The sequence below is a fragment of the Dromiciops gliroides genome, chromosome 6 (genome assembly GCF_019393635.1).
Source record: "Dromiciops gliroides isolate mDroGli1 chromosome 6, mDroGli1.pri, whole genome shotgun sequence".
NCBI lineage: Eukaryota > Metazoa > Chordata > Mammalia > Microbiotheria > Microbiotheriidae > Dromiciops > Dromiciops gliroides.
In genome coordinates, this window is record NC_057866.1 from 17403890 (window position 1) to 17429761 (window position 25872).

Consider the following 25872-nt stretch of genomic DNA (forward strand, 5'->3'; position numbering starts at 1 on the left):
CTATCTCTATCTCTATCTACATCTACATCTACATCTACATCTACATCTACATCTACATCTATATATCATCTATCTATCTATATTTTAGTGAGGCAATTGGGGTTAAGTGACTTGCCCAGGGTCACACAGCTAGTAAGTGTTAAACTTCCCGATCTATATTGTCTCGTCTGTTAGGTGCAAAGCTTCCTGAGGGCAGGAACTCTGGCTCTTTTGTATTTGTATCCCCAAGACTTAGCCCAATGGTGAGCGCTTCAGAAACATTTTTGTCATGAATTCCTTCATTTCCCTCTCCAGTGCTGAAGGCTCTCATCGACCTGGTGAACACCCTTAAAGAAGGTCTGCCGCTCCGGCCAGACCTGGCTAACATGTACTTTAAGAACCGAAGTCAGTTCATGAAGGATGCTGAGAAATTCACTCTCAAGTTTGGGGAAGATCGACCTGTTAGCCAGTGATTCTGATCATCTCCTCCTCGTGTCCGTCTACTTGACTTTTCCACAAAGAGTCACTTCTCTGATGAACGGACGTGGCCTCCTGGGTGGGGATGGCTCCCTTGATTCTGATGTCAAGGTCTGGACCTGCTTAGGAAAATGACGTACGGGGCCAGAAAAAGATCTTAAAGAGCAGGCCTTATGAAAGGGAATCTTATTTTAAAAAATGAAGGTTGAAAACTATCTTTACATGTAATTGGAAAAAAACAAGATACTATTTACATAAAAAAGCGAAGAAAACATATGCTGGAATAAATTACTTCCTTTGGGGTTACAAGCTCCCCAAAGGTAGAGACGGAGGCCTGGCCTTCTCCCTGCTGAGTAAATCTGTTTTGAACTCCCCTGGCTCTATGCTCCTTCTAGGCATAGGGTTATAGAAGGGAAGTATTTGGAGCAGACAGAGGGCTGACCATCTGGTGAAGAGAAGGCTGAAGTCTGCAATATTTATCTTCAAAGAGGGCAGCTAGGGGGCGCAGTGGATAAAGCACCAGCCCCGAATTCAGGAGGACCTGAGTTCAAATCCAGACTCAGACACTTGACACTTAGCAGCTGTGTGACCCTGGGCAAGTCACTTAACCCTCATTGCCCCGCCCCAAACAAAGCAAAAACAAAAAAACCAACCAAACAAAAAAAAATATTTATCTTCAAAAACATGAAGTGGGTCATCCTGTCTTTGTATTCCCTAAGCTGTTTTTCTAGCAGGCTTGAGGAGTTAGGCTAAACCAATCTTGCTTTCCCTCATTCTTCTTCTTTTAATTTAACTTAGTTTTTGCGGGGCAATGAGGGTTAAATGACTTGCCCAGGTTCACACAGCTAGTGTCAAGTGTTTGAGGTCAGATTTGAACTCAGGTCCTCCTGACTCCAGGGTGCCACCTAGCTGCCCCCCCATTCTTCTTCTAACCCAAGTATGAAGAGAAGTCCCACTTAGAGACTTTATTTACATGGTGTCAGATGCTCTACAGTATAAAAAATATCCATACACTGCCTTGTAAGGGAGGGAGGGAGTTTAGTAGAAATCCTACACATTTTTCAAGACTCAATTCAAATAAAGTATTATTTTCTCTCCTCATTTTATAGATAGGGAAACTGAGGCTCAAAGGGCCAAAGTGAGCTTTCTAGCTCAATGAGCTAATGCCCAATGCTGTGATAGAACTCAGGTATCCTGACTCCAAAGTCTGAGTCTTTTCAACCATACCACAGGCCCCTCTTTCCGCCCCCCCCCCCCACGGGGCAATGAGGATTATGTGACTTGCCCAGGGTCACACAGCTAGTGAGTGTCAAGTGTCTGAGACTGGATTTGAACTCAGGTCCTCCTGAATCCAGGGCCAGTGCTTTATCCACTGTGCCACCTAGCTTCCCCGCTCCTCCCACTGGCCCCTCTTAATGGGGTTGGGGGGAGCATCCCTTGATGAGAGTGATAGTGACTTCAGGATGCAGGTTTTTTTGGTTTGGTTTTGTTTTGTTTTGTTTCACAGGACAATGAGAGTTAAGTGACTTGCCCAGGGTCATACAGCTAGTAAGTGTCAAGTGTCTGAGACTGGATTTGAACTCAGGTCCTCCTGAATCCAGGGCCAGTGCTTTATCCACTGTGCCACCTAGCTGCCCAGTGATTTCAGCAATGCATTTCTTCCCTGGAGGCACTGAGGTGTTATAGTAGATAGATCACTGTCCCTAAAGTTGGGAAGACCTGAGTTTCAATCTTGCCTCAGACACTGACTAGCTGTGTGATCCTGGGCAAGTCACTTAACCCCAACTGTCTTAAACATCCTGGCCATCTCCAGTCATCCGGATATATATCTTGCCACTGGTCCCAGAGGGTTCTAGAGGAGGGAATGAGGTTGGTGACTTGGTACAGCCCTCCCTCACTTCAATCCAAATCACTGCAAGTTATGACATCACCTCCAGATGTGTCATGGTCCTCTTCTAGAACAAAGGACAAACAACAACATTTTTCCCAGAACCCAGATCATCCTAAAGCTGGAAGAGGCTGCAAAAAGTCATCTGGCCCAGCTTTTTGCCTGGAAGCAAACAAAAGATTAGTCTCCCAGTTTTATAGAGGAGAAGACTAAGTCAGGGTCAGGTAGGTAGGAGCCTGCGGGTTATCTTTCTTCATTCCCCTCAGGTTTTACGGGCAGCAGTTCCAGATCCTCAAAATTCCACCTCTCTAATCTCTTAAACTTTCACCTGACCCCCATTTCCTCTTCTCCATGGTCTCTGCCCACAGAGCCAGCCTTTAACCCTCCCATCAGAATAATCCATTTTCTGTGTAGATCTCTGTAGCTTCGACCATGCCGCCCTCTGAGACAATAAACTCCTTTGGCTCCCTATCACCTCCAGGACCAAATACAAAATCTTGTGCTTGGCATTCTAAGCCTTTCAGAGCTTGGACCCCACCCCCTACCCCCTGCCCCTTACTCTTCCATCTAGTGACACCAGCTTTCCGGCTTCTGTCTGTGCGGGGAGTTGGGTTTTTGTTTGTTTTTGTTTTTGTTTTGCCTGAAACACATCCATTCTTCCCTCTCTGCCTGCCGGCTTCCCTGACTTCCTTCATGTCTCAACTAAAATCTCACCTTATACAGGAAGCCTTTCCCTCGGTTAATTATTCCCTATTCATCTTGAATAGAGCTTGCTTTGTACATTTTTGTTTGCTTCTGGTCTTTCCCCTTAGATTGTGAACGCCTTGAGGGCAGGGACTGTCTTTTCCCTCTTTTTGTATCCCCAACACTAAGTACCACAGGAAGTGCATGATAAATGCTTGCTGACTAGATCTGGTTAGACCACTCCTTGCCTCAACAATCTTCAGTGGCTCCCTATGGCTCTCTTGGTAAAATCCAAGCTCCTCTGAACGGTATTTGCGAATGACTCTCCATAGTCAGCTGCCTTTCCTGCCTCCTCTCCTACTCCCTTTTCCAACTCTGGCTCCTGGAAGCAGGCTGTTCTTCTATGGCCCTGCCTGGGGTCCTCTTCCCTGGTGCTTAAAACTCCCTTCCCTTTTTTCTCCTGTTGGATTCCTATCTGCCTGAATCCAGATTCAACTGTCCCTTTCTGCTGAGTCTCTTCACATTGAGCAGGGAAGCTGACTGAAGGATCAGGTTAAAAGCCGGGGCTTCATCTGCACCCCACTCTAACCAACTGAGCTGAGGAGACCAGGCCCCAAAGAGAAAATGTAATGCCCCCGAGGATGGGGGCCAAGCATCAGTAGTTGCTGACAGTTAGGTGGTGTTTTAAGGTTTGCTCCGAATATCAATCAACGGGTGCAAAAGGTCAAACTGGGGGGCAGCTAGGTGGTGCAGTGGATAGAGCACCATCCCTAGATTCAGGAGGACCTGAGTTCAAATCTGGCCTCAGACATTTAACACTTACTAGCTGTGTGACCCTCGGCAAGTCACTTAACCCCAATTGCCTCACTAAAAAAAAAAAAAAAGGCCAAACTGCAGCTGGAGGGATTTTAGGGAGATATGAGACAGAACCTTCCAGAACTGGCGGTAGAGAATTATGCGGTTAAAGTGGAGATTGTCTTCCTTGAAGAACTTTAGAGAGAGAAGAGCTGTCACAATGTCATCTTTGAGTCCAGGGAGCTGATCTCCTATCTCCTTACTCGGGGTCTTCATCATGAGAAGGTGTGAACTGAAGAAAAGGGGAAGGAACTCTGGGCAGGTGCCCTGCTCTTTGATAGAAAGGCAGGCAGCATGGTGGGGGGAACTGAGAGTCAGGAGTCTCTGACACTCACTAGGTATAGTTGAGGACTGCTGGATGACCCAGGGGATGGGGTGCTGGGTCTGGAGTCAGGAAGGCTGACTGAGTTCCTATCTGCCTCAGACACTTACTAGCTGTGTGACCGTGGGCAAGTCACTTCACCCTGTTTGCCTCAGTTTCATCATCTGCCAAATGAGCTGAAAATGGTAAACCACTTCAGTATCTTTGCCAAGAAAACCCCAAATGGGATCATAGAGAGTTAGACTTGACTGAAATACAACAACGAGATGGGGATACTTAATACTATTGCAGGGTGGTAGAGCAGAAGCGTTCTGGGCTCCTAACTTTGAGGGTGATGGAGTGAACCTACTCTCTGCTCATTCATCATTGGAGACAGCAGGTACAGTGAGAGGAGTGCTGGATCTGGAGTTGGGGGACCTGGGTTCTAATTCAGGTTCTTCCTCTTAACAAGTGACTTAACCTGTTAACTCAGTTTCTTCATCTGTTCAATGAGGGCTTAGATGACTTTATAGCTTCCTTCCAGCTCTTCATTTATGATTCTACTACACAAGGTTGTTTGTAACCCTTCAAATTATATTGAAGTGGGAGCCAGTATGAGGATTCTGAGTGCCCTTATGGGCAGGTTGAATGGGAGACCAAATCCCATTGGGCACAGCAGCGCCAACAACAGGCCACTGGGTGCTCTAAGTTTTGAGGACTTGGCCAGGAGGATAGAGTGGAATTTGTACCATTTTCTGACTTAAGAACTCTGGTTTCTAGCTGAGACTGTGGGCTAGTTGTTGCCTCTCCCTGGGCCTCAGTTTCCCCTTCTGGAAAAGGAGGGGGTTGTACTAGATCTTAGCTTCTTAAAATGTGGGTTGAGACGCTCCTATGGGGCGGCATAACTGAATTTGGGAGTTGCAGAAAATTGGGCAACAGTAAAAAGTTATGTATGGGGACAGCTAGGTGGCGCAGTGGATAGAACACTGGCCCTGGATTCAGGAGTACCTGAGTTCAAATCCAGCTTCAGACACTTGACACTTACTAGCTGTGTGACCTTGGGCAAGTCACTTAACCCTCATTGCCCAACCAAAAAAACCAAACCAAAACAAAAAGTTATGTATGCCTATTTGACATATCTATATACCTGGGGTGGCGTAAAATTTTCTTGGGTGAAAGGGGTCACGAGTAGAAAAAGTTTAAGAAGTCCTGCATTAAATGATCATAAGGGTCCCTTCTACTTCTCTGGCTCTGTCCTGTGAGTGCCCCTTTTCCAGGCCCCCTGACAAAGATAGCGACAACAGCTGTTCCTGCCCCCTGCCTTGCTGGTTCTTAGTGAATGCCCCCTCCCAAGCCTGATCTTTTCCTGGAAAAGCCTTGCCCCACCCCTCCCTGCTCAGGCCTTCCTTTCACAAAGGTAGGGGGTGGGGGAACCACACTTGCTGGTGACACTCAGACGTTGGCATTTGCTGCTGTCTTTGCTACTTGGAGAGATCCCTTGGGGCTTCAGGCGCACCGCACCCCAGTAGGATGGAGAATCACTGCTGCACCCTTCCTCCCCAGGCAAACCAACCCTTGGAATCTCTTCTGGGGGGAGGCTGCTCAAAATACTCCTAATGGGGGGGGGCGGTGGCTGGAGGGCACAGTGGATAATGCACTGGCCCTGGATTCAGGAGGACCTGAGTTCAAATCTGATCTAAGACACTTGACACTTACTAGCTGTGTGACCCTGGGCAAGTCACTTAACCCTCATTGCCCCGGAAAAAAAAAAAAAAAACCTGGCTAAAGAGAAAATGGTGGCCACAATGTAGGTATAAGCCCCTGACAAAGGAAGCAAGCTTTGAGACTAAGCCTATGGAAGCAACAAGATATGCAGAATTGAATGGCTCAGTCTTCTGGGAGTAGGGGAGGCACTTCTTAGGTAACACCCCCAACCCTGTGGGGTCATATCAGAGTGAAGAACAATGGAACTGATGCCTGAAGACTTGGGCTTGCATCCTGACCTGGCTATTTATCACCTTTGGCAAGTCGCTTAACTTCTCTGATCTTCTTATTCTTCATTTAGGAAATGAAGGGGTTGCAATCTTTCACTTCTAGGGTCTCTGGACCTGGAGCCACAAGACTTGAGTCTAATCAGGCCTCAGGCACTTACTGGCTGTGTTGGCCTGAGCAAATCACTTCACCGTCTGCCTCAGTTTCCTCACCCATAAAATGGAGATAATAGTAACACATCCCACCCAAGGTTGTTGTGAGAATAAATATTTGAGGATATTTATAAATCACTTTGCAAACCTTCAAAGTTAAAACCCTATATAAATGGTAGCTATTGTTATTATTATTATTATTATTACCTAAGGTCTTTTCCATTTCTAAATCCTTATGACTGCTAGGTCAGGGATAGTCCCCAGAGAGATAAGAGTGACAGTTGAATGGGCTGACAGGGTGAGGAAGGAAGCTTTTCTCACCAGGAGAAGCAAGATAAGGAAGTTTCTGCCAATGGAGAGTGGAGAGGGAATCTAAAACCTGGAATGTATCCCTCAGATTCCCTCATTCTTTCTACCTTGGGAAACACAGTTTCTGACAACCAAGTGTCAGTGTCAGATACATCCATTTCCCTAACAAATATATAACTTTAAAAGTTGAAAGAATGGATGACGCTCTCAGATTTGAAAGAAGAAACCTCATAGGCCATCCAGCCTGACCCACATCAAAACAGGAATTCCCTCTGCAATCTTCTCCCCTCCACCCTCACCCTTTCACCACTCCTTCTTCTTGAAAACCTTCAGGGAGAGATAACCTACTACTTCCCAAAATGGCACAAGCCAACCTGGGGATAATTCTATCATAAGAAAGTATTTCCTGGTGCAGCTAGATGGTACAATGGATAGAGCACTGGCCCTGGATTCAGGAGGACCTGAGTTCAAATCTGGCCTTAGACACTTAACACTTACTAGCTGTGTGACCCTGAGCAAGTCACTTAACCCTCATTGCCCCGCCAAAACAAAAACAAACAAAAAGGAAAGTATTTCCTTATATCTAGTGGAATTCTGCTCCCTTTGATTCATCCACCCATTACTCATGAAGTTGCCCCCTCGGGCCAAATAGGAAAAGTCTAACCCTTTTCCTACATATGTGTAGGTTCAGCCATTTTTCAGTCACCTCTGACTCTTTTGTGACCCCATTTGGAGTTTTCTTGGCAAAGATACTAGAGGGATTTGCCATTTCCTTCTCTAGCTTATTTGGCAGTTGAGGAAACTGAGGCAAACAGGTTAAGTGACTTGTCTGGGGTCATACCTAGCAGTAAGTATCTGAGTTTGGATTGGAACTCAGGTCTTCCTGACTCCAGGCCCTGGGCTCTATCCACTGCACCACTCACCTGCCCCTTTTCCTATATAAGAGCCCTTCAAACACTTGAAGAGAGATATTGGGGGCAGCTAGGTGGCGCAGTGGATAAAGCACCAGCCCTGGATTCAGGAGGACCTGAGTTCAAATCCGACCTCAGACACTTGACACTTACTAGCTGTGTGACCCTGGGCAAGTCACTTAACCACCATTGCCCCACCAAAAAAAAAAAAATCAAGAGAGATATTAAGTCCTGCAGAAGTCTTCTCTTCTCCAAATGAACCACCCCCATCTCCTTCAGCAGATCCTTTCATAAAATGATCTTCTCCCCATCCTGATGGGTACAGTCCTGATTATCAGTGTCCTTCCTACAATATGGTGGCTAGAACCAAGACCAATAGTTTAGTTGTAGCCTGACTGAGTACAGAGGGACTGCTGTCTCCCACATTCAGGACAATGTGCGTTCATCAGTCCAAGATCACATTAGGTTTTTTGGCTGCCAAAAAAAAAATATGGTTTCATATTGAGTTTCATTTCATGAGAACCCTCCATCTTTTTCAGATGAATAGTGAATGAATGGTTGATTTATTGAATGAATGAATGAATGGCTAAGTTACCCCAAAGGACATTTGTCAGTGGCTAGAGATGTAGCCTAAGTTGCAGGATGATGGAAAAGCAGTCATTTTTCATCCCACTTTTTTTTTGGGGGGGGGTGCAATTGAGGTTAAGTAAGTTGCCCAGGGTCACACAGCTAGTAAGCATCTGAGGCTAGATTTGAACTCAGGTCCTTCTGACTCCAGGGCGGATGCTCTAACCACTTTGCCACCTAGTTGCTTCCCCACCCAGCTTCTAAACCCTGACCTTCTTATGACTTTGTGTGGGTTGTCTCCAGTGCCCAGAAGTTCAGCCCCAGTCTGGTTTGTACTAGGCATAATGGTGTCTCATGGCCAAAGGACTGAATGCAGAATCACTGGAAATGGGTTCAAATTTCAACCTTACTACTTATTACTCTTTGGCAAGTCACTTGGTCTCTCTGGTTTTCCTCACCTGGAAAACAGATACTCTATAACAGTAGATATTTGCTAAGTTCATTTTCTATGCTCTTATTATCTATGATCCCTACAATCTCTAACTCCCATGGACTAGGATTCTGTGAAAGAGCAGGGAGTTGAAAGTCAGAAGATCTGGGTTCTTGTTTCAGTCCTGCCCCCAAATTAGTCGTGTGATCTTGGTCAAGTCATTTGTTCCTTAGTGATGTTTGGTTCCTAATCTGTAAATTGGTGATAATAGTTGGGGATAATAATATCTGTCCCAAGGACCTCCCACGATTTGTGTAGGATGCTATAGGCTCGAGAGGCGATTTGAGAAGTTAAGAAAGCAGACAGGATGGAGTGTTCTTAGGAAAGTTTGTTTGGCCTGTTCTGTGGAGACTCTTCCTTATCTTGGGGTGAAAGTGGGGTATACTGAGAGGCTGGGGCATGGGCCCCGGGGACCCCAGGCTGTGACTCTGCAGCCCCCTTTGCCCCTCTCCTCCCCTCACCTTTAGTCATCTGCTAAATAGCTGAGGGATGCCCAAGAGCAAGGGGAAGCCCCCTCAGCATCAACCAGATGTCCTTCTGGGCTGCTCCTGCTGGAGGCGCCCACGTTCCTTATTTCTTCTTGGTTTTCACCAGTCCCTTTTGCACAAGGCTGCGGTAGAGCTCCTGGATGTAGGTGTAGACACATTTGGAGTCAGGGACACTCAGCCGGACCATGTCATCCACTTCCAGCAGCTGGGCACAGTCAGCCAGATTCCTGAGGATGGGAAAGGATTGAGAATCAGTGGGACAGCGGCTGCAGAACAGACTGCACTGGTCACAGGAAGACTCCGGCTCAAGGGCCAGCTCTCCTCCATATGCACTGTGGGACCTTGGGGTCAGTTCTCGGGAACTTGGTTCTCTCCACTGGAAAGTGAGGAGGTCGCACTGGATGATCTTCAGGGTCCTTTCTAAGGCTAAGTCCTATGCCCGTGTGTGTGTGTGTGTGTGTGTGTGTGTGTGTGTGTGTGTGTGTGTGTGTGTGTCTGTGTCTGTGTCTGTGTCTGTGTCTGTGTCTGTGTGTCTGTGTGGGAGAAACAGAGACAGAGAGTGAGAGACAGAGAAAGAGATGGGGACACAGAGAGAGAGAGAGAGAGAGAGAGAGAGAGAGAGAGAGGCGTCTAAGTATGTCTCCTGCCTTTAGGACAGTTCAGTTCCTCAGGGTTGTAACACAAGGCTTATGTGCCTTATTGAATCTCTAGGATATACATGGGACTCATCAGATGTCAGAGGTGGGAGAGTTGTTCATCAAGCAATTTTAATTGTATTTCCCTTCTGAGCAAAGTCTAATCAACTAAGCAGTACTACGTCTAGGGGGCTATGTAGGACCTTGCCCACGGTAGTACTTATGGGAGAGGGAGGAGAATTGCACTGTTTATCTATGGGCTGCTGGGAATCCTTCCTATGTTTTCTGTGGGGCAGAATAAAGGCTGTCCTATACTACATATACACATTATTGCCTTGAATGCTTGTATAGGAACTTTTACCTACATCTACAGAGAGGTAGAAAAAAGCTATATTTGAGTTATTATTCTGAGATTTCCCAGAAGCAGCTGAATGAAACAATATATTCTGAAGAGAATTTGACTGGGGGGAGGGAGGTAGCCTTCAAATCCATGTCAGCCCCCACTGTGACCTCCTGTTCCTCTCAGCAAGTTTTATCCTCGATTCTCAGGCAGAGCCCTTTGGTTACTATTCTACAACATTTTGCCCCCATTTGTGACCCCATTTGGTGATGAAGCAGCACAATGGGGCGGGGGGGGGGCAGGGATTGGGAGCCGGGAGATCACAGTTCAAGTCCCAGCTTTGATACTTCTGAGCTGTATGACTTTTCACAAATATTTTACCTCTCTTACCCTCAACTTTCCCATATAGGCAATAATTATGACAAAGCTTGTACTATTCATCTTAAGTGGGTGTAGGACAGATTAAATAAGATAGTGTCTATAAGGTTTTTTAAAATGAAGTGCTTATGTGCATATTTACATACATTTAATCACATATGTGTATATACACCTATTTTATATTATTGTTTTCCCCTTTAAGAAAACTGACATCTAAGGTATAAGGGTGTACCTAGGAATGGGACCCAGGTGTTTTGAATCAGGATGCCCATGTGCCTCAGGGCAGAAGTGAAGAGCAGCACAGCTCTGACATTTCATTCAGTGTTGCCTAGAAAGAGTTAATAGTAACAATGCTAGCTACTATTTATACTATGTCCCAAAAGTCTTAAGCTTGAATGGCTTAAAATTTCACTATCTTTTGGGACATTTTATACAACCTTTAAAATTTGCAAAGTGCTTTGCATGTATTCTTTCACTTGATTCTTACAATAACCCTGTGAAGTAGCAGCTATTATAACTTCTCTTAAAAAGATGATGAAGCTAAGGCTGAAAATTAAAGTGACTTGTCTAAGGTCTCACATTTACTCCCTCAGGAGGATTGGAATTCAGTGCTTCCTGATGTCGAGTCAGGCACACTGTCCACTGTACCAGGCTACACAAGGAATAGCTGTTCACATGTGATGGCTTTGATGTGTGTTGCTTCTCTACTGTTCTCTGGGAGAAAAGAGGACCCGTTGGAGATGCTCTTTTGGGGGACAAGCCAACTGGGCTAAACCTCAAGCCTGGAGTCGTTTCCAGGTGTGCCATGCACCAGGGCTCTGGGAGGATTTCAAAGAATGAGATGAAGCCAGTTCTGTCACTATGGTGCCTTGAGGAAGAAAAGCAATTCCTCATTTCTTGGGAGCCAAGATTTCCCCAAAGAATCCGTCATGTTGTGGAGATACCTGACAACATCTCAATCTTGCCCAAGACTATGTCAGTAGGGCTAACAGTGGGGAGGCAGCACCTGAACTTTAGCAATTCTTCCAAGTCTTTTTAGATTCTCCTACTCATCAGACCTAGCTTGGGAAACTTTCCCATACCTAGGTCAGGACTGGCCCCTCTGCCCTTTGAGGGAAAAGATACTGTTAGAACTGAAAGGGATCTACACACAGGGAATGTCAGAGCTGTAAAGGACCCTGGAACATAGAACATAGAACGTTTGAGCTAGAAGGATCTTAGAATACAGTGTTAGAGCTGGCTACATCCAGACACACCACAGTACAATGACCTAATTGGACAGGTCCCTATGATAACTAATATTTATAGAGCACTTTACAATAGTACACATATTTCTCATTTGAGCCTCACGGCAAACCTGCTACACGGGCATCACAGGGATCATTTCCATTTTACAAAAAAAAGGAACTAAGGCTCAGAAAGGTTAACTCACTTACCCAAGGTCACCCAGCTAGTAATTCTGGGAGGTGGGATTTGAGTTCAGTTCTTCCTGGGTCCAAGTCCAACACTCCATGCACTGAGCCATACTTTCCTCAGATGAAGGAACTGAGACTCCAAGATGCCCATCACCCATTGCCTTAGCATTCCCCCATCCCGGGCGTAGGAACACCACCCTTTTAGAGTTCTCTGACTTACTCAGCAGTAGAGAAAGCCAGGGTGAAGTTCTCCCGGCGCTTCTTGGGATCGAGGGCAGTGTAGTCAAAGGAGTCGGGGAAGAACTTGTGGATGAGGGCACAGAAAGCCATCCCGCTGCTCCAGCTGGAGGAGAAGTTCTGTATGTCCACATGCTAAGGAATTGAACAGTGGGCTCACCGTGAATCTCCAAGGCCCTTGGCCCCACTGGGAGGCTAAGGGCTGGAGAAAGGCTCTTTGTGGGCTCCGCTGCCCTCCTGTCTCCCCACCGTTAGCTCTCAACTGCATGTGCAGAAGCCGTCCTGGAGAAGGGCTCCCTGCTCTCCCCCCAGTGGCCCTGGTCCTCCCCAGTTCCCCTCGTGGCCCCCACCTCATAGTTCCGGGTCATGGCTCTGCACCACTCAAGCAGCATGTTTCTGACGCTGCCCACGGCTGCCCCTGCTGCCTTTGCGTTCCGGAAGAGGGGGGCAGGGCCCGTTGCTGCCCTGTTTGGAAGAGACAAGGGTTGAGGGCAAAGAAGGGATGGAAGATCAGAGAGTGGTCAAACTGGGAGCAACCTTAGAGACCATATTGTCCTAGGCATATAGGGCCCCAGGATAGAACTGTCCCTACTGAAGCTGCTAGGGGGCGCCATCATGCACAGAGTGCTGGGCCTGGAGTCAGGAAGACTCATTTTCCTGAGTTCAAATCCGACCTCAGACACTTGCTAGTTGTATGACCCTGGGCAAATCACTTAACCATGTTTGCCTCAGCTTCCTTATTTGTAAAATGTATTTTTTGCCAAGAAAACCCTAAAATGGGGTCATGAAGAGACAGATACAACCGAAGAACAATAACTAGGAAGGCTATTTCCCATTTTACAGATGAACAAAGTGAGGCCCAGAGAAGTGATATGATTTCCCCAAGATTATACATGGAATAATAAGAATTAATAATAATAGAACTTTGAAGTCTGCCAAAGTTATTTATATATGTTATCTCATTTGAGCTTCCCAATAACCCCATAAAGGAGGTGCTATTGTCTCCATTTTGCACCTGAAGAAACTAAGGCTGAGAGAGGTTATGGTGACATATGATCACAGGTCACACGGCTACCAAATAGCTGAGGCAAGATTCTAACTCACCTCTAAGCTCAACACTCTTTCCACTGTGTCACTAGCTGCCTGAGCAGGTGTGGGGCTGGCATTCCAACGCACGGGTTCTGATTCCAGATCAGGGCTATTTTTCTTCTACCACATTGCTTTCCACTCTTTGTTTTATAAAGGAGGAAACTGAGGCATCGGGGAGGAAGATGGCTTGCCCTGGGTCTTACAGCAGTGGAGTTGGGACTAGAACCCATCTCTCCCAATTATTTGTATCAGGGACCTTCTTCTGCAGTCTGCTTTCAGCCTGGCCTCCGTTCCCCCTTTCATCAGTTCAATTCTGGCCCCAGCCGGAACCCTCTGACAGAAGATATTCTAGAAGCCTCACCCTTTACCTTGGGCTCAGCCAGCCTCAGTGCCTCCTGTAAGCCTGATTCTTACCCCCCAAACTTGTCCATGATGGCTTTTTTGTTCTGAGCCCTGGGCCCTCTGGGTCGGCTTGGAGCAGAGACTCTGTATTCTGATGGCTTCTCCTTCTTCTTCTCCTCAGAGGGTGGGGGACCTGTGGGACTCTGGGGCACATCACTGGGGCAGGAGTCACTACAGAGAGACGGAAGTCAAGAGAGAGGTGCAGAGGGACCTGGAGGCTGGAGGCTGGGGGGACGAGACAGGTTAGAACAGAGGCTCTGTGTGGGGGGTGGGGGGAGTTCCTTACAAATTAACCAATCAAACAACATGTGCCCGGCATGGGGATACAAAGAGAGCTGGGAAACATTCCCTGGATTTGGGGAGCATCTTATATTCTATGTGAACACTCTTGACACTCAAGTCAAACCGTCCTTGCTGTTCTCTAAACTCAACACTGCATATTTTGCCTCGAGGCGAGGGACTGTCCTTTGCCTCTTTTTGTACCCTGACAGTTGGCACAGTGCCTACATAGCAGGGGCATCATAAATGTCGATTGACTGCTACCTTCCCTTCCCCACAGTGGGAATAGTTATCCTTCTAACCTGTGCCTCTTAGAAGTCCTACTTTTCTTCCAGACTCAGCTCAAAGCTCAGATGCCATCTCCTATACTCAAAGCCTTTTGCTCTCTCTCAATCCCTCCTCCCTAAACTATCAAGTCTGCTTATCTGTTTGTACTGTTGTATCCTGTTCTATTCCCTCCCTCCCCCATTAGAATGTAAGCTCACTGAGGGCAGGGACTAGTGTGGGCTTGTCTTTGTATCCTCCTGGCCCAGCAAAATGCTTGGCATATAATGGGTACCAAAGGAATAGTTGTTGGACTCAATTGATAATTCTGGGCCCTCATTTTATAAATGGCCTCATATTTAAGTGGAGTGTAGTTTAAATTGTAGTCCAAACCTTAGCTTCTTAAACTGGGGGTCCCATAACTGGGGGTCATGAAAAAGTTGGCAACAGTAAAAGGTTACGTATACCTATTTTATTTACCTATATGCCTGGAGCTGTGTGAAAATTTCTCAGGCAAAAAGGGCTCACGAGTGGAAAAAGCTTAAGAAGCCCTGGAAACAAGGGTGGAGGGATTTTGTGTCACTGGAAATTCAGGAATATTGTGTGATTGGCAGTGGAGGAATACTTAGACACAGCCTTGGTCCAGAGGAAGTGTGACAGAAGAGGCCTGATGAACTTAGAGAGTAGGGGTTGGAAGGCTGATGTAGAGGGTGAAGGTCAGAGAATGGGGGTGGGGGGTTGGGATTGGAGGCAGTCTTGGGGAGGGAGCCACAAGACTCAATCTTACCTGGTTGTTGGGCTCTCTGGACCAATAGTATCTGAAGAAATAAAAGGAGGCAGCTGTGGCTGTTGGAACTGTGCTTTCTTTCCACCATGACATTCTCCCCTGCACCCCAACTTTGCACTCCTCCACTCTAGAGCTGAACTTACCTGGGCTGAGTTCCTGTCCCTCTCCTGTGGGGCTCTCTGGCCACTCCTCTGGTGAGCTGGGCATTGCTCCTGAGCCTTCTCCTTGCTCCTTCTCAGCTCCATGGCCTGGCTCTCCTTCAGTACCACCTATGTCCTGAGAGGATACAGGCTCCTGTGGGTCCCAGGCATGCACATGCATAGGTGTAGCCAATTCCCAGGAACCCACCCACTGCAAGTTGTTGGGGGGATGTAGAAGTTGTGTTCTCATGCCCCCATTGTCCTGTAGCCCCCTGGACCAGACCACACCTCTCACTTTGCTGCTATGGATATGTATAGAGGGAGGGGGACTTAGAGACCTGCAACAGGGAAAAGCTGGGCTTCCCCACCTGGGTGACTTGAGTGTCTGAAATGGTTTCTGTCTCCAATTCTGAGCCGGAAGTCTCCTTATTCTCCTTCTCTGACTCCTTTGTTGTCTCCTCTATTGAGTCATGTTTGGCTTCTTCTTTATCATTCCCTTTCTTGGCTTCAGACTTGGCTCCTTCTTTCCCATCAGCCTCTTCTTTGGGTTCAGACTTGGCTCCTTCTTTCCCATCAGCCTCTTCTTTGGCTTCAGACTTGGCTCCTTCTTTCCCATCAGCCTCTTCTTTGGGTTCAGACTTGGCTCCTTCTTTCCCATCAGCCTCTTCTTTGGGTTCAGACTTGGCTCCTTCTTTCCCATCAGCCTCTTCTTTGGGTTCAGACTTGGCTCCTTCTTTCCCATCAGCCTCTTCTTTGGGTTCAGACTTGGCTCCTTCTTTCCCATCAGCCTCTTTTTTCAATTCAGACTCAGCCTCTTTTTCCCCACCTGCCTCTCCCTGAGGTACAGATTTGGCCTCCTCTTTTGCATCAACCTCCTTCTTGGGATCAGACTTGGCTTCCTCGTCATTCTCTATCTTGGCCTCAGACTGGGCCTCCCCTGTTCTCTTTTCTTCCTTCTTGGGCTCAGCCCCAACCACTTCCGCAGAATCTTTGTCAGACATCTTCTGGGCCATGTCTTTGGCCGATTCTTCCTCTGTGGAACATCCATTTCCCACAGTCCCAGAAGTATCTGCTGCATGGGTTGGTGTAGAGGGAGCAGTCCCATCCTGAAGGGGCTTCCCGTTTTCCAGTTCCATCTCTAGAAGGAGACAACATGCGACATGATTTGGCTACTTGCCCAGTCCTGCCACAGAGCAAGGAAAAACAAATATTTATTTATTTAATTAATTTATAATTTTTTTTTTTAGTGAGGCAATTGGGGTTAAGTGACTTGCCCAGGGTCACACAGCTAGTAAGTGTTAAGTGTCTGAGGCTGGATTTGAACTCAGGTACTCCTGACTCCAAGGCCAGTGCTCTATCCACTGCCATCTAGCTGCCCCAAAACAAATATTTATTAAGCATCTACTGTGTGTAAAACCCAGGGCAAGATGTTGGGAAAGATACAAAATTTAAATAATAATAGGTAACATTTATGTAGTGCTTTAAGGTTTCCCAAAGTGCTTCACTTGTGTTTGTTTATTATCTTATTTGATCTTCACAGCAACCCTGTGAAGGAGGTGCAATAATTTATCCCTTTTTACAGATAAGGAAACTGAGGCTGGGGGAGGTTGAGGGATTTGCCCAGAGACACACAGCTGCTAAGTGTCTGAGGCTAGATTTGAACTCAGGGTTTCTTCATTTTAAATCTACAACTTCAGCACCTGCACCATCTAATTGCTTCAGAGGGATGAAGAAACAGTCCTTTTTTTTTTTAGCACTTCTTAGTAAGAAGATTTGATGTATACATAAATAACTCTATTTAACAACAACATATGATTGGTATACAAAAGAGGAGGTGTAGGGGGCTGTGGAGAGGTGGCCATGGGGTAAGGGACTGTATCTGAGTTGAGGGTTTTTTTTTTTTAAAGTGAGGCAATTGGGGTTAAGTGACTTGCCCAGGGTCACACAGCTAGTAAGTGTTAAGCGTCTGAGGGGCAGCTAGATGGTGCAGTGGATAGAGCACCAGCCCTGGAGTCAGGAGTACCTGAGTTCAAATCCGACCTCAGATACTTGACACTTACTAGCTGTGTGACCCTGGGCAAGTCATTTAACCCCAATTGCCTCACTAAAAAAACCAAAACAAAAAAAGTGTTAAGCGTCTGAGGCCGAATTTGAACTCAGGTCCTCCTGAATCCAGGGCCGTTGCTCTATCCACTGCGCCACCTAGCTGCCCCTGAGTTGAGTTTTAAAGGAAGAGAAAGCTTTCACCAGGAGGAAAGGGAGAAGGAAGCGGGGTAGTGAGAAGAAGGCTGGATGTGGTGCTCCAGGTCCCGAGTTTGAATCTTTGGCTCCCTCCCTACTGACTGACTGGAGCAATTCGCTTTACCCCTGTGGGGCTCAGTTTCCTCTTCTATAAAAGGAAGGGACTGGACTAAGGACTTGACCTCGGGGGTCCCTTTCACCTCAAGATCTGTGATTCTATGAAGACATTCCAGGCATAGGGAACAGTTTGAGCAAAGGCCCCGAGAGGAAAGCACGGGCTGCAGGAGGGAGGGAGCAGATAGTCCGGGGATCAAAGGATTTGGAACTGGGAGGGCCCTCAGAGATCGTGTAATCCAAGCCTCTAAATTTTGTAGATGAGGAAACACTGGATATAGCTAAGTGTATTAGGAGGGATAACAGGAGATGAAACTGGACAGGCAGGTTGGTGCCAGCCTAGCCCTTGGTACAGGACCAGGTATGACCTGGAAAAGGTGTCTGGGGCTTTTAATAAAAGCCCTTTCGGTGTTACCCTATGGCGCACTGTGTCATACATCTCTATTAGGGTTAAATCTAGTTTCTTTGTGGACTAAAAATAATATCCTTTAAGAGAGAATCTCCAGTAAATGGTCCCCTTGAATTTGAAGGCTGCCAAGAGCTTTACATAATCATTTTTGTTGTTGAGTCATTTCTGTTGTGTCCGACTCTTCATGCCCTCACTTGGGGTTTTCTTGGCAAACATACTGGAATGGTTTGCCATTTTCTTCTCAGCTCATTTGACAGATGAGGAAACCGAGGCAAACAGGGTTAAGAGACTTGCTTAAGTTCACAAAGCTAGTAAGTGTCTAAGGCAGGATTTGAACTTGGGTCTTCCTGACTCCAGGTCCGGTGCTCTATCCATAGAGTAAACACTGTGTAACTGCCCATTCCCTTCTCTATACATAGTGATAAACAGTTATCACTTTCACATCTCGACTTTCCCCATCAAAGTTTTGACATATCATGGGTCAGTATAAGAGATGAAATGGGAACTTTTGGGAAGTTTTGCAGAAGCTGCAGACAACATGCAATATGACACAGGAAAAAGACAGCAGATAAGACTCAGAAATGCATAAAGTATACGTATAGCATTGTATAATATCAACATATTTTATCTTTTAATACCATAATAACTCAGATTTCTTCTCTGATCCAAAGGGAGGATCAAACAATTTTACACGGATTTTCCAGATTGTGGTGATGTGGGAGGGATAAGTGTATGATGACAATAATAACTTACATTTATATGGTGCTTTCTATGTGCCAGGCATTGTGCTAAGTACCTTATAATAATTATCTCATTTGATCCTCACAATGACCCTGAGAGGTAGGTGTGATTATTATCCCCATTTTACTGTTGAGGAAACCGAGGTAAACAGAGTAAGTGACTCACCCAGGGTCACATAGTGTTAGAGGCCATATTTTAACTCAACATATACACACATAATACATGCATATCCACATATACCCACATATACATACACACGTATACTTAAAATGGATCCATGTGTTTATATACATGTGTACATAAACACACATATACACATATCTATTATTCTAGCTCTGTCCAACTTCCCATGTTCTGGCCCATACTAATGGGCATCCCCAAATTAGACTTGCTGGACACAGCGGGTTGGGGGAATCATATTTCCTGTGTGAAAGGCACAAGTTTTCTTCCCTCACGTTCTCCAGGCCTCACCCTAGCTGTGGGCTCCGGACGGAACAAGACAAGGTAAGGAATGCATACAATTAAGCTGGGTCCTATTTACTCATGGTGCCCTAGACATATACTTACTGTGGTTTCTATGCCTGGCCGTTTGCCGGGGACAGTTTCTCCGGTCCCTTGCCCCTCTTGGGGGTCATGTTACAAAGAAAACAACTCTCAAATAGGGTCCCTAGTGGTGACTCAGGCAGGAGGAGGGGCGGCCAATCCCGTCACTGGTTAAAAATACTCCCTGACCTTTGCAAAGCTATCTTCTGAGCTGACGTGATGCTGGGCACCTGGATGTATGCGTGGATATGGGGTGGGTGAGACAGAGGCAGGAGAGAGGGGAACAAGGAATGGTCTCCACTGATCACCCTGGTCTTTGCTGCGTGGGGAATCGTAGGACCAAAGACATGGGGCAGGAAGGGACCTCAGAGGCCAGCTAGTTGAACCCCCTCATTTTACAGATGAGAAAACAGGCTCAGGAAGATGAAGTCATTTGCCAAGGTCATCTGCTGGGAGAAGTGGGATTTGGACCCAGGTCTTCTCTTCTGAATGCAGCCCTTTTCCTGCTTCCCTCCCTCCCATATAAGGAGGAAACCCTTTAGTCTTAGCTTTTACTTTGGGTATCTTCGTTTTCAATCCCCTTGAAGGCAGTTCGGTGGACCAGCTTTCTTCTTTCTGTCTCTCTCCAGCGGATACATGGTCCCTTCCCTTCTGTGCTTTACTCCACGCTCCTTGCCCATAGCCTGTGGGCCGCTTCTTCCTGTCTGTTCTACAACGGGGGTTACCTAACCTAGAAAGAACACTGAACTAGGAGTTAGGAGAGCTGAACAATACTTTCGGCTTTGTCACTGATGAGTGGTGGGACATTGCCCATCTCGTTTCCCCTCTTTGAGCCTGTTTTCTCATCTGTAAAAATGATAGGTTGAGGGGCAGCTAGGTGGCACAGTGGATAAAGCACTGGCCCTGGATTCGGGAGGACCTGACTTTAAATCTGGCCTCAGACACTTGACACCAGCTGTGTGACCCTGGGCAAGTCACTTAACCCTCATTGCCTTGCAAACAAACAAACAAACAAACCAAAAACCAAAAACAACAAAAAAAGATAGGTTGGATTTGATTACTTCTGACCCCGGATTTTTTAACCTGGGGTTCACGGTCTCCCACCTCCCCAAAGGAGACTGTCGATATGTTTCACAGGATCTGTGAAATTGGATGGGAAAAAATAATTTTAGTTTCACTAAACTTGAACCAAAACAAGTACTTCCTTGAATTCAAACTGTAGACAAGAAATGATTATTATGAGAAGAGGTCCCTAGGCTTCCCCAGACTGACAAAGGCACCCATGATGCAAAAAAAATGGTTAAGAATCTGTTCTAGGGGGCAGCTAGGTGGTGCAGTGGATAGAGCACCAGCCCTGGATTCAGGAGGACCTGAGTTCAAATCTGGCCTCAGACACTTGACACTTACTAGCTGTGTGGCCCTGGGCAAGTCACTTAACTCTCATTGCCCCACAAAAAAAAAAAATCCATTCTAACCCCTTATCCAGAGACAACACGCTATGTTCTCATGTCTTATCTAGCTCTGATAGTCATATTCTAAAGTCCCTCTCAGCTCTGCCATTCATGTTTAGTCTCCTTCCAGGCTCAGCCATTCTCTCTTCTAACAGTTCCCCCCAGTTATGCCATTCTATGTTCTAAGGTACCTTCTACTCAGGGAGACAGTACTATGTTCTAGGCATCGTGGGGGCAGAGAGAAAAACGGATGACTGTTCCTGCTCTCAAGGAGCTCACAGTCCAGGTGGAAAGTAAGACATATATATGAAGCCTTAAAGATAATATTCATTGATAGGAATAATTGCATGCCATCGGTAAGAAATCCATGCAAAACAAATCAATTCCTGGCATTTTCCCAGGATACACCTGTTTGGTGCATTTGCTCTTTTCTAATCCATCCATCTGTTCAACCCAGCCACACTTGCCCTTCCAATCACTACATGTATGCCTGCGTATAGACTGCATGCTCACATATACCCATCTCTTTCCACCAGTGATCTTCTGGGATGCCTCTAATCGAGGAGACCTTGCCAGCAGACCCCCAAGCTCTGTTAGGTTTGTAGAAATATAAAATCTAAGTGTTGGAAATGAGCAGCTCATACCTGGTCAGGAATTGCCTTCTATAATACCCCAAGGTCTTCGTGAAGACCTCTGGTGGTAGGGAACTCACCACATCCCCTTTTCCTTTGTGACAGTTCTAAGTCCTGATCATGAAGCCAAAGTCGGCTTTTCCGTAACTTCTACCCATTGAATTATTATTATTTCTGCTCTACCTGGACCTAGCAGGACAAGTCAAATCCTCCTTCCATGGGACAGCCCTTCAGATATTTAGAGATGGCCACTATAAGCCCTATTGAACCGGCTCTCCTCTAAGCTAAGCCTCCCCATCCTTGTTGATATGTTGTACTCTTTATATGACCAGATCTTCAGTCCTCTCCCCAAACTGGTTGCCCTTCTCTGGATGTACCCCAGCCGGTCAATTACTTCTTTTTTTTCTTTTTGCGGGGCAATGGGGGTTAAGTGACTTGCCCAGGGTCACACAGCTAGTAAGTGTCAAGTGTCTGAGGTCGGATTTGAACTCAGGTACTCCTGAATCCAGGGCCAGTGCTTTATCCACTGTGCCACCTAGCTGCCCCCAATTACTTCTTAAAATGTGGTTACCACAATTGAACACACCATTCTATATGTGGTCAAACCAGAGCAGAGGACAATAGGAATTCTGTGTTCTGGGCATCTGGTCTCTCTTAATGTAGCCTAAGATCACATTAGCTATTCTTGGCCGCCATATTGCAGTGCTGACTCATATTGAGTCTGCAGTGTATGGCCTATTTTGGATTAACCCTGGCCAGCCATGCTTCCCCCATCTTCAAGCCATGGAGTTAATTTTTACAACCTAAGTATAGAACTTTGTACTTATCTCAATTAAATTTTATCTTACTAGATTCAGCTCATGGTTCATCAAGGGTTTTCTTTATTTATTTACTTGTTTTTATCCTGACCCTATCATCTAATATAGTGGTTTGTCCCTGTAATCCATCAGGCAATCCACAAATATTCATGAAGCACCTACTATACTCTAGGCAATGTACTAGGCATTGGAGACATAAGTACAAAGCATCAAGCAATCCTGACTTGCAAAAGGCTTACATTCTGATGGGGGAGATAAAAAATACACATATGAATATATATGACATACATATAAAGCTGACAAATAGAAATATCAACAGAGTAGTTGAATACAAGGTTATTAGAGATGGGCAGCTAGGTGATACAATAGGTACAGTGCTGGACCTAGGGTCAGGAAGATTCATTTTCATAAGTTCAAATCTGGCCTCAGACACTTACTAGCTGTGTGACCCTGGGCAAGTCATTTCACCCTGTTTCCCTCAGTTTCCTCAGCTGCCAAATGAACTGGAGAAGGAAATCGCCAACCACTCTAGTATCTTTGCCAAGAAAACCCCAAATGGGGTCATGAGAAGTCGGACACAACTGAAACAACTCAACAACAAAATCAACAATTATAGAGGGAGAGACTTTATATGTATGTCTGCTTGGGGCAGCTAGATGGCGCAATGGATAAAGCACTGGCCCTGGATTCAGGAGTACCTGAGTTCAAATCCGACCTCAGACACTTAACACTTACTAGCTGTGTGACCCTGGGCAAGTCACTTAACCCCAATTGCCTCTCAAAAAAAAAAAGTATATGTATGTCTGCTGTCTGGAGATCAGCCTAGCTAGGAATAAAAAGGATCATCACCAGAATGGCTACAGGTAAATTGATGTTTGACCACCATAACTCTCAAAGATCATCTTCCAAGTCATGGAGGGCCACAAGTGGCAAGCTACTCCAGAGAAGGGAGTATCCACAGGGATGAAACTGGAAATCCTTGGGAGTCCTAAAGTGGTGTGCACACACACAGAGACACAGTACACCAACACTTGTACATCCTTTTCCACGCCCATTTGCAGGCTCACATTTAGTGAACTTCCGTCATCATCCACCCCAGCTCTGCCCATAGACTAACAAAGGATCATGAAGTAGCCCAAGACTGCAGGATGTATCAAGGATGCCTAGATAGAGCAGTGACATGCAATGGTGAGGATCCAATGTCTCCCTGTGCTCCCACCTTCCCTGTAACCCCAATTCCCTGAGCCCCTTCCATCTCCCCAGCACAGGATAAGATGTCAGGTTGTAGCTGGGTCTAGATTTGGGAATAAGGGGCTAGAGATGACTTCCTATCTTCTTTCCTCCCCTGGGTGCGTCATACTCCAACTAAACCCATTCTTGATCAAACCAAATGAAACCTCTCATCCCATCTTAGCTTCCTTGGCAGAACCCAGAGGGAATAAAATCATTCCAAGGAAGCACAGGCCATCCCTAAGGATGCCAAACATCTGGTTGGGGTGCGACCTTTGCCTTCTTCTGGGGAATTCTCCCAGATGGAGGCTATCTTGGTCATAGATATTCTTCTTGACTGACCCACAGGTGAGTTATCTTCAAGGATTTTCAATGGGCAGTCAAGTGAGACCTGCTAGCTTCTTACACTGTGGGTATGGGGTAGCATAACTGCATGTGGGGGTCGTGAAAAATTTGGCAACAGTAAAAGGTTATGTATACCTGTTTTATATGCCCACACACCCAGGGTCGTGTAAAAATTTCTTGGGCAAGAAGGGGTTGCAAGGGGAACAAGTTTAAGAAGCCCTGCTCTAGATGGCTAGTCGTTAGGGAACACCACTGTCCCTAGACCATCAAATCTACAGTCTCCCAGCTTTGTCATTGATTAGGCACATGACTTTGGGACATTTACTTCTTCTCCATGGATCTCAGTTTCCCCTACTGTAAAATGAAAGACTTGGACTAGTTGATCTCTGAGTTCTCTTCCACCAATCTATGACTCTATGACTAAGTCTGCTCTACTCCCAGATTGAGCCTCTGGACCTTAGGAGATGACAAGAGATTGGAGTTGGGGAAGCAGGAAGATAAGGATAGAGTTGGGATGGAGGAGAATGGGGCTGGTGTGCCGCCTACCTGCTGCTGCCCTAGTATGTGCTTCTGTCGGCTTCTTCCTTCCTCCAGCTGTACTGCCTCACTCCCCTCTCTTTAAGCCCATGCCGCCTCTTGCCTTTAACTCTGGCTGAGGAGTCCACCTCCTGCCTCCTCCGTCATCCTCTCCGCCAGGACTCCAGCCAGCCAGGACTCATTGTTTATGGCTCGGTTGGTACAACACCCGTCTGGGCTTAGAGGTTCATGTTTCCAACAAGAGACTGACAGGTGGCATCTCTCAGTCTCCCCTCCCCCTCCTTCAGGCAGCCCCTGCCCTCTACTCACCTTTCTACTAGTTCCTCTAGCCTAGAGTCTCTTACTCCGATCTGCCCCCCCCATCAAGCCCTTATCTATCCTTCCAGGAGTTAGTTGCTTTGGATTCTGCAGGGAAGTCCCCCTTGTTTTCTATCAGACTATAGCCCTTCTGTAGGATCCTGCCCATCCCAAGAGACTCGTGGCTTCTCTTTCCTTCCCAGACACTTCCCAAGTTTCTGCAATCTACCCCCTTCTTCTCGCCAGAGAGAGGCAGCTGCACGAGGGTAGATTAGGGAAAGGAGTTAGAAGCAGGGAGATTGCTGCCAGCTTCAGGGATCTATCACGTTCTGGGAAATGATGGATGATATTAATAATAGTAACTGACATTTACATAGTGCTTTGTGGTTTATGAAATACTACACACATACACACATGCACAGCACACACATACACATGCGTGCATACATACATACCCATACATACACACATACATATTCCCTGATTGGATCCTCATAACCACCCTTTTAGGAAAATAGAGCAGGTGATAGTATTCTCATTTGACAGGTGGGGAAACTGAGGCTCAGTGAGGAGAAGGCCCTCTTATGTAATCCATACCTGTGGTCCCATTGCCATTAGGGTTAGAGTTCCTAATTGTCAAGTTCTTAACAATTGTTATTACATACACACACACACACACACATATATGCATATATATACATATACACACATACATATCCCTTATTTACTTATCAGTGAAACTGTAATTGCCTTAAGGTCAGAGACTATCTTCATTTTGTCTTTGTATTTTTAGTGCCTCTCACAGTGCACATAGTAGGTCCTGAAGAAATTGTTGATTGATTGACTGTATGAAAGTCCTCTCTAAAACACCCCTAGTAGTTGGGCATCCAACCTCTTCTTGACTGTCTCTAGTGATGGGGAACTCACTATGGCATGAGGTATCCCAGCCCATTCTGGACAGATCTTTTATTAGAATGTGTTTTTTTTCCCTTACTTTGAGCTGAAACTTCTTCACTTTCAACTCCTCCTGGCTCTGCCCTTTGGGGGTTAATCAGGAAAAAAAAACCTCTCTTTCATATAGTCATTCAAATACTTGAAGAAAGTGATCATGTCCCTCCTAAGTCTTTTATTCTTCAGGTTGTTATAATTGCTGTTTAGTAGTTTTTGCCATGCCCTACTCTTCATGACCCCATTTGGGGTTTGTTTGATTATTTGTTTTAGCAAAGATACTGGAGTGGTTTGGCATTTCCTTCTCCAGCTCATTTTATAGATGAGGAACTGAGGTGAATGGGAATAAATAACTTGTTTGGGGTTACACACCTAGTAGTGTCTGAGGCAAAGATTTGAACTCAGAAAGATGAGTCTTCTTGACTCCAAGCCCTGCCTTTTATCCTCTGCCACCTACCTTCCCTAACTAATCTAGCTTCTTCCAAGTTAAATCTCCCCAGTTCTTTT

At 46.1% G+C, this 25872-nt stretch overlaps 2 protein-coding genes across 7 annotated transcripts in view; one reads left to right on the forward strand and one right to left on the reverse strand.

The window, feature by feature from the left end:
- UBE2L6 (ubiquitin conjugating enzyme E2 L6) overlaps positions 1-723 on the forward strand; it is an 8446-nt gene extending 7723 nt beyond the window's left edge. For both annotated transcript variants that reach the window (XM_043969537.1, XM_043969536.1), the window contains exon 4: positions 295-723. In XM_043969537.1, the coding sequence (XP_043825472.1) occupies positions 295-452 (158 nt within the window). In that variant the 3' untranslated portion in view covers positions 453-723. The remainder of the gene's footprint in view (positions 1-294) is intronic.
- A 7368-nt stretch (positions 724-8091) lies between these two features.
- Positions 8092-24283, reverse strand: SMTNL1 (smoothelin like 1). Of its 5 annotated transcripts, XM_043969675.1 has the most exons (9): positions 24130-24283; positions 15848-16197; positions 15428-15805; positions 15063-15195; positions 14920-14950; positions 13602-13760; positions 12449-12563; positions 12082-12233; positions 8092-9320 (listed from the first exon to the last, which is right to left on the reverse strand). In XM_043969675.1, the coding sequence occupies exons 2-9, from the start codon at positions 16193-16195 to the stop codon at positions 9176-9178; spliced, it is 1461 nt and encodes a 486-aa protein (XP_043825610.1). In that variant the 5' UTR covers positions 16196-16197; positions 24130-24283; the 3' UTR covers positions 8092-9175. The 5 variants fall into 5 exon arrangements, with proteins under 5 accessions (XP_043825610.1, XP_043825606.1, XP_043825609.1 ...); XM_043969671.1 differs by having other exon boundaries at positions 8093-9320; positions 15428-16242; XM_043969674.1 differs by lacking the exon at positions 24130-24283 and adding an exon at positions 19132-19268 and having other exon boundaries at positions 8093-9320; positions 15428-16197.
- Positions 24284-25872: the final 1589 nt, after the last annotated feature.

Excerpts from the sequence above, each read along its gene's own strand:
- SMTNL1 (XM_043969671.1), bottom strand. The coding sequence starts at position 16,195 with ATGGAACTGGAAAACGGGAAGCCCCTTCAGGATGGGACTGCTCCCTCT. Across the intron at positions 13,761-14,919 it reads CCAGAGAGCCCAACAACCAG|TGACTCCTGCCCCAGTGATG; the intron begins GTAAGATTGAGT and ends GTCTCTCTGTAG. Across the intron at positions 9,321-12,081 it reads CTGGCTTTCTCTACTGCTGA|GAATCTGGCTGACTGTGCCC; the intron begins GTAAGTCAGAGA and ends TCCCATCCTCAG.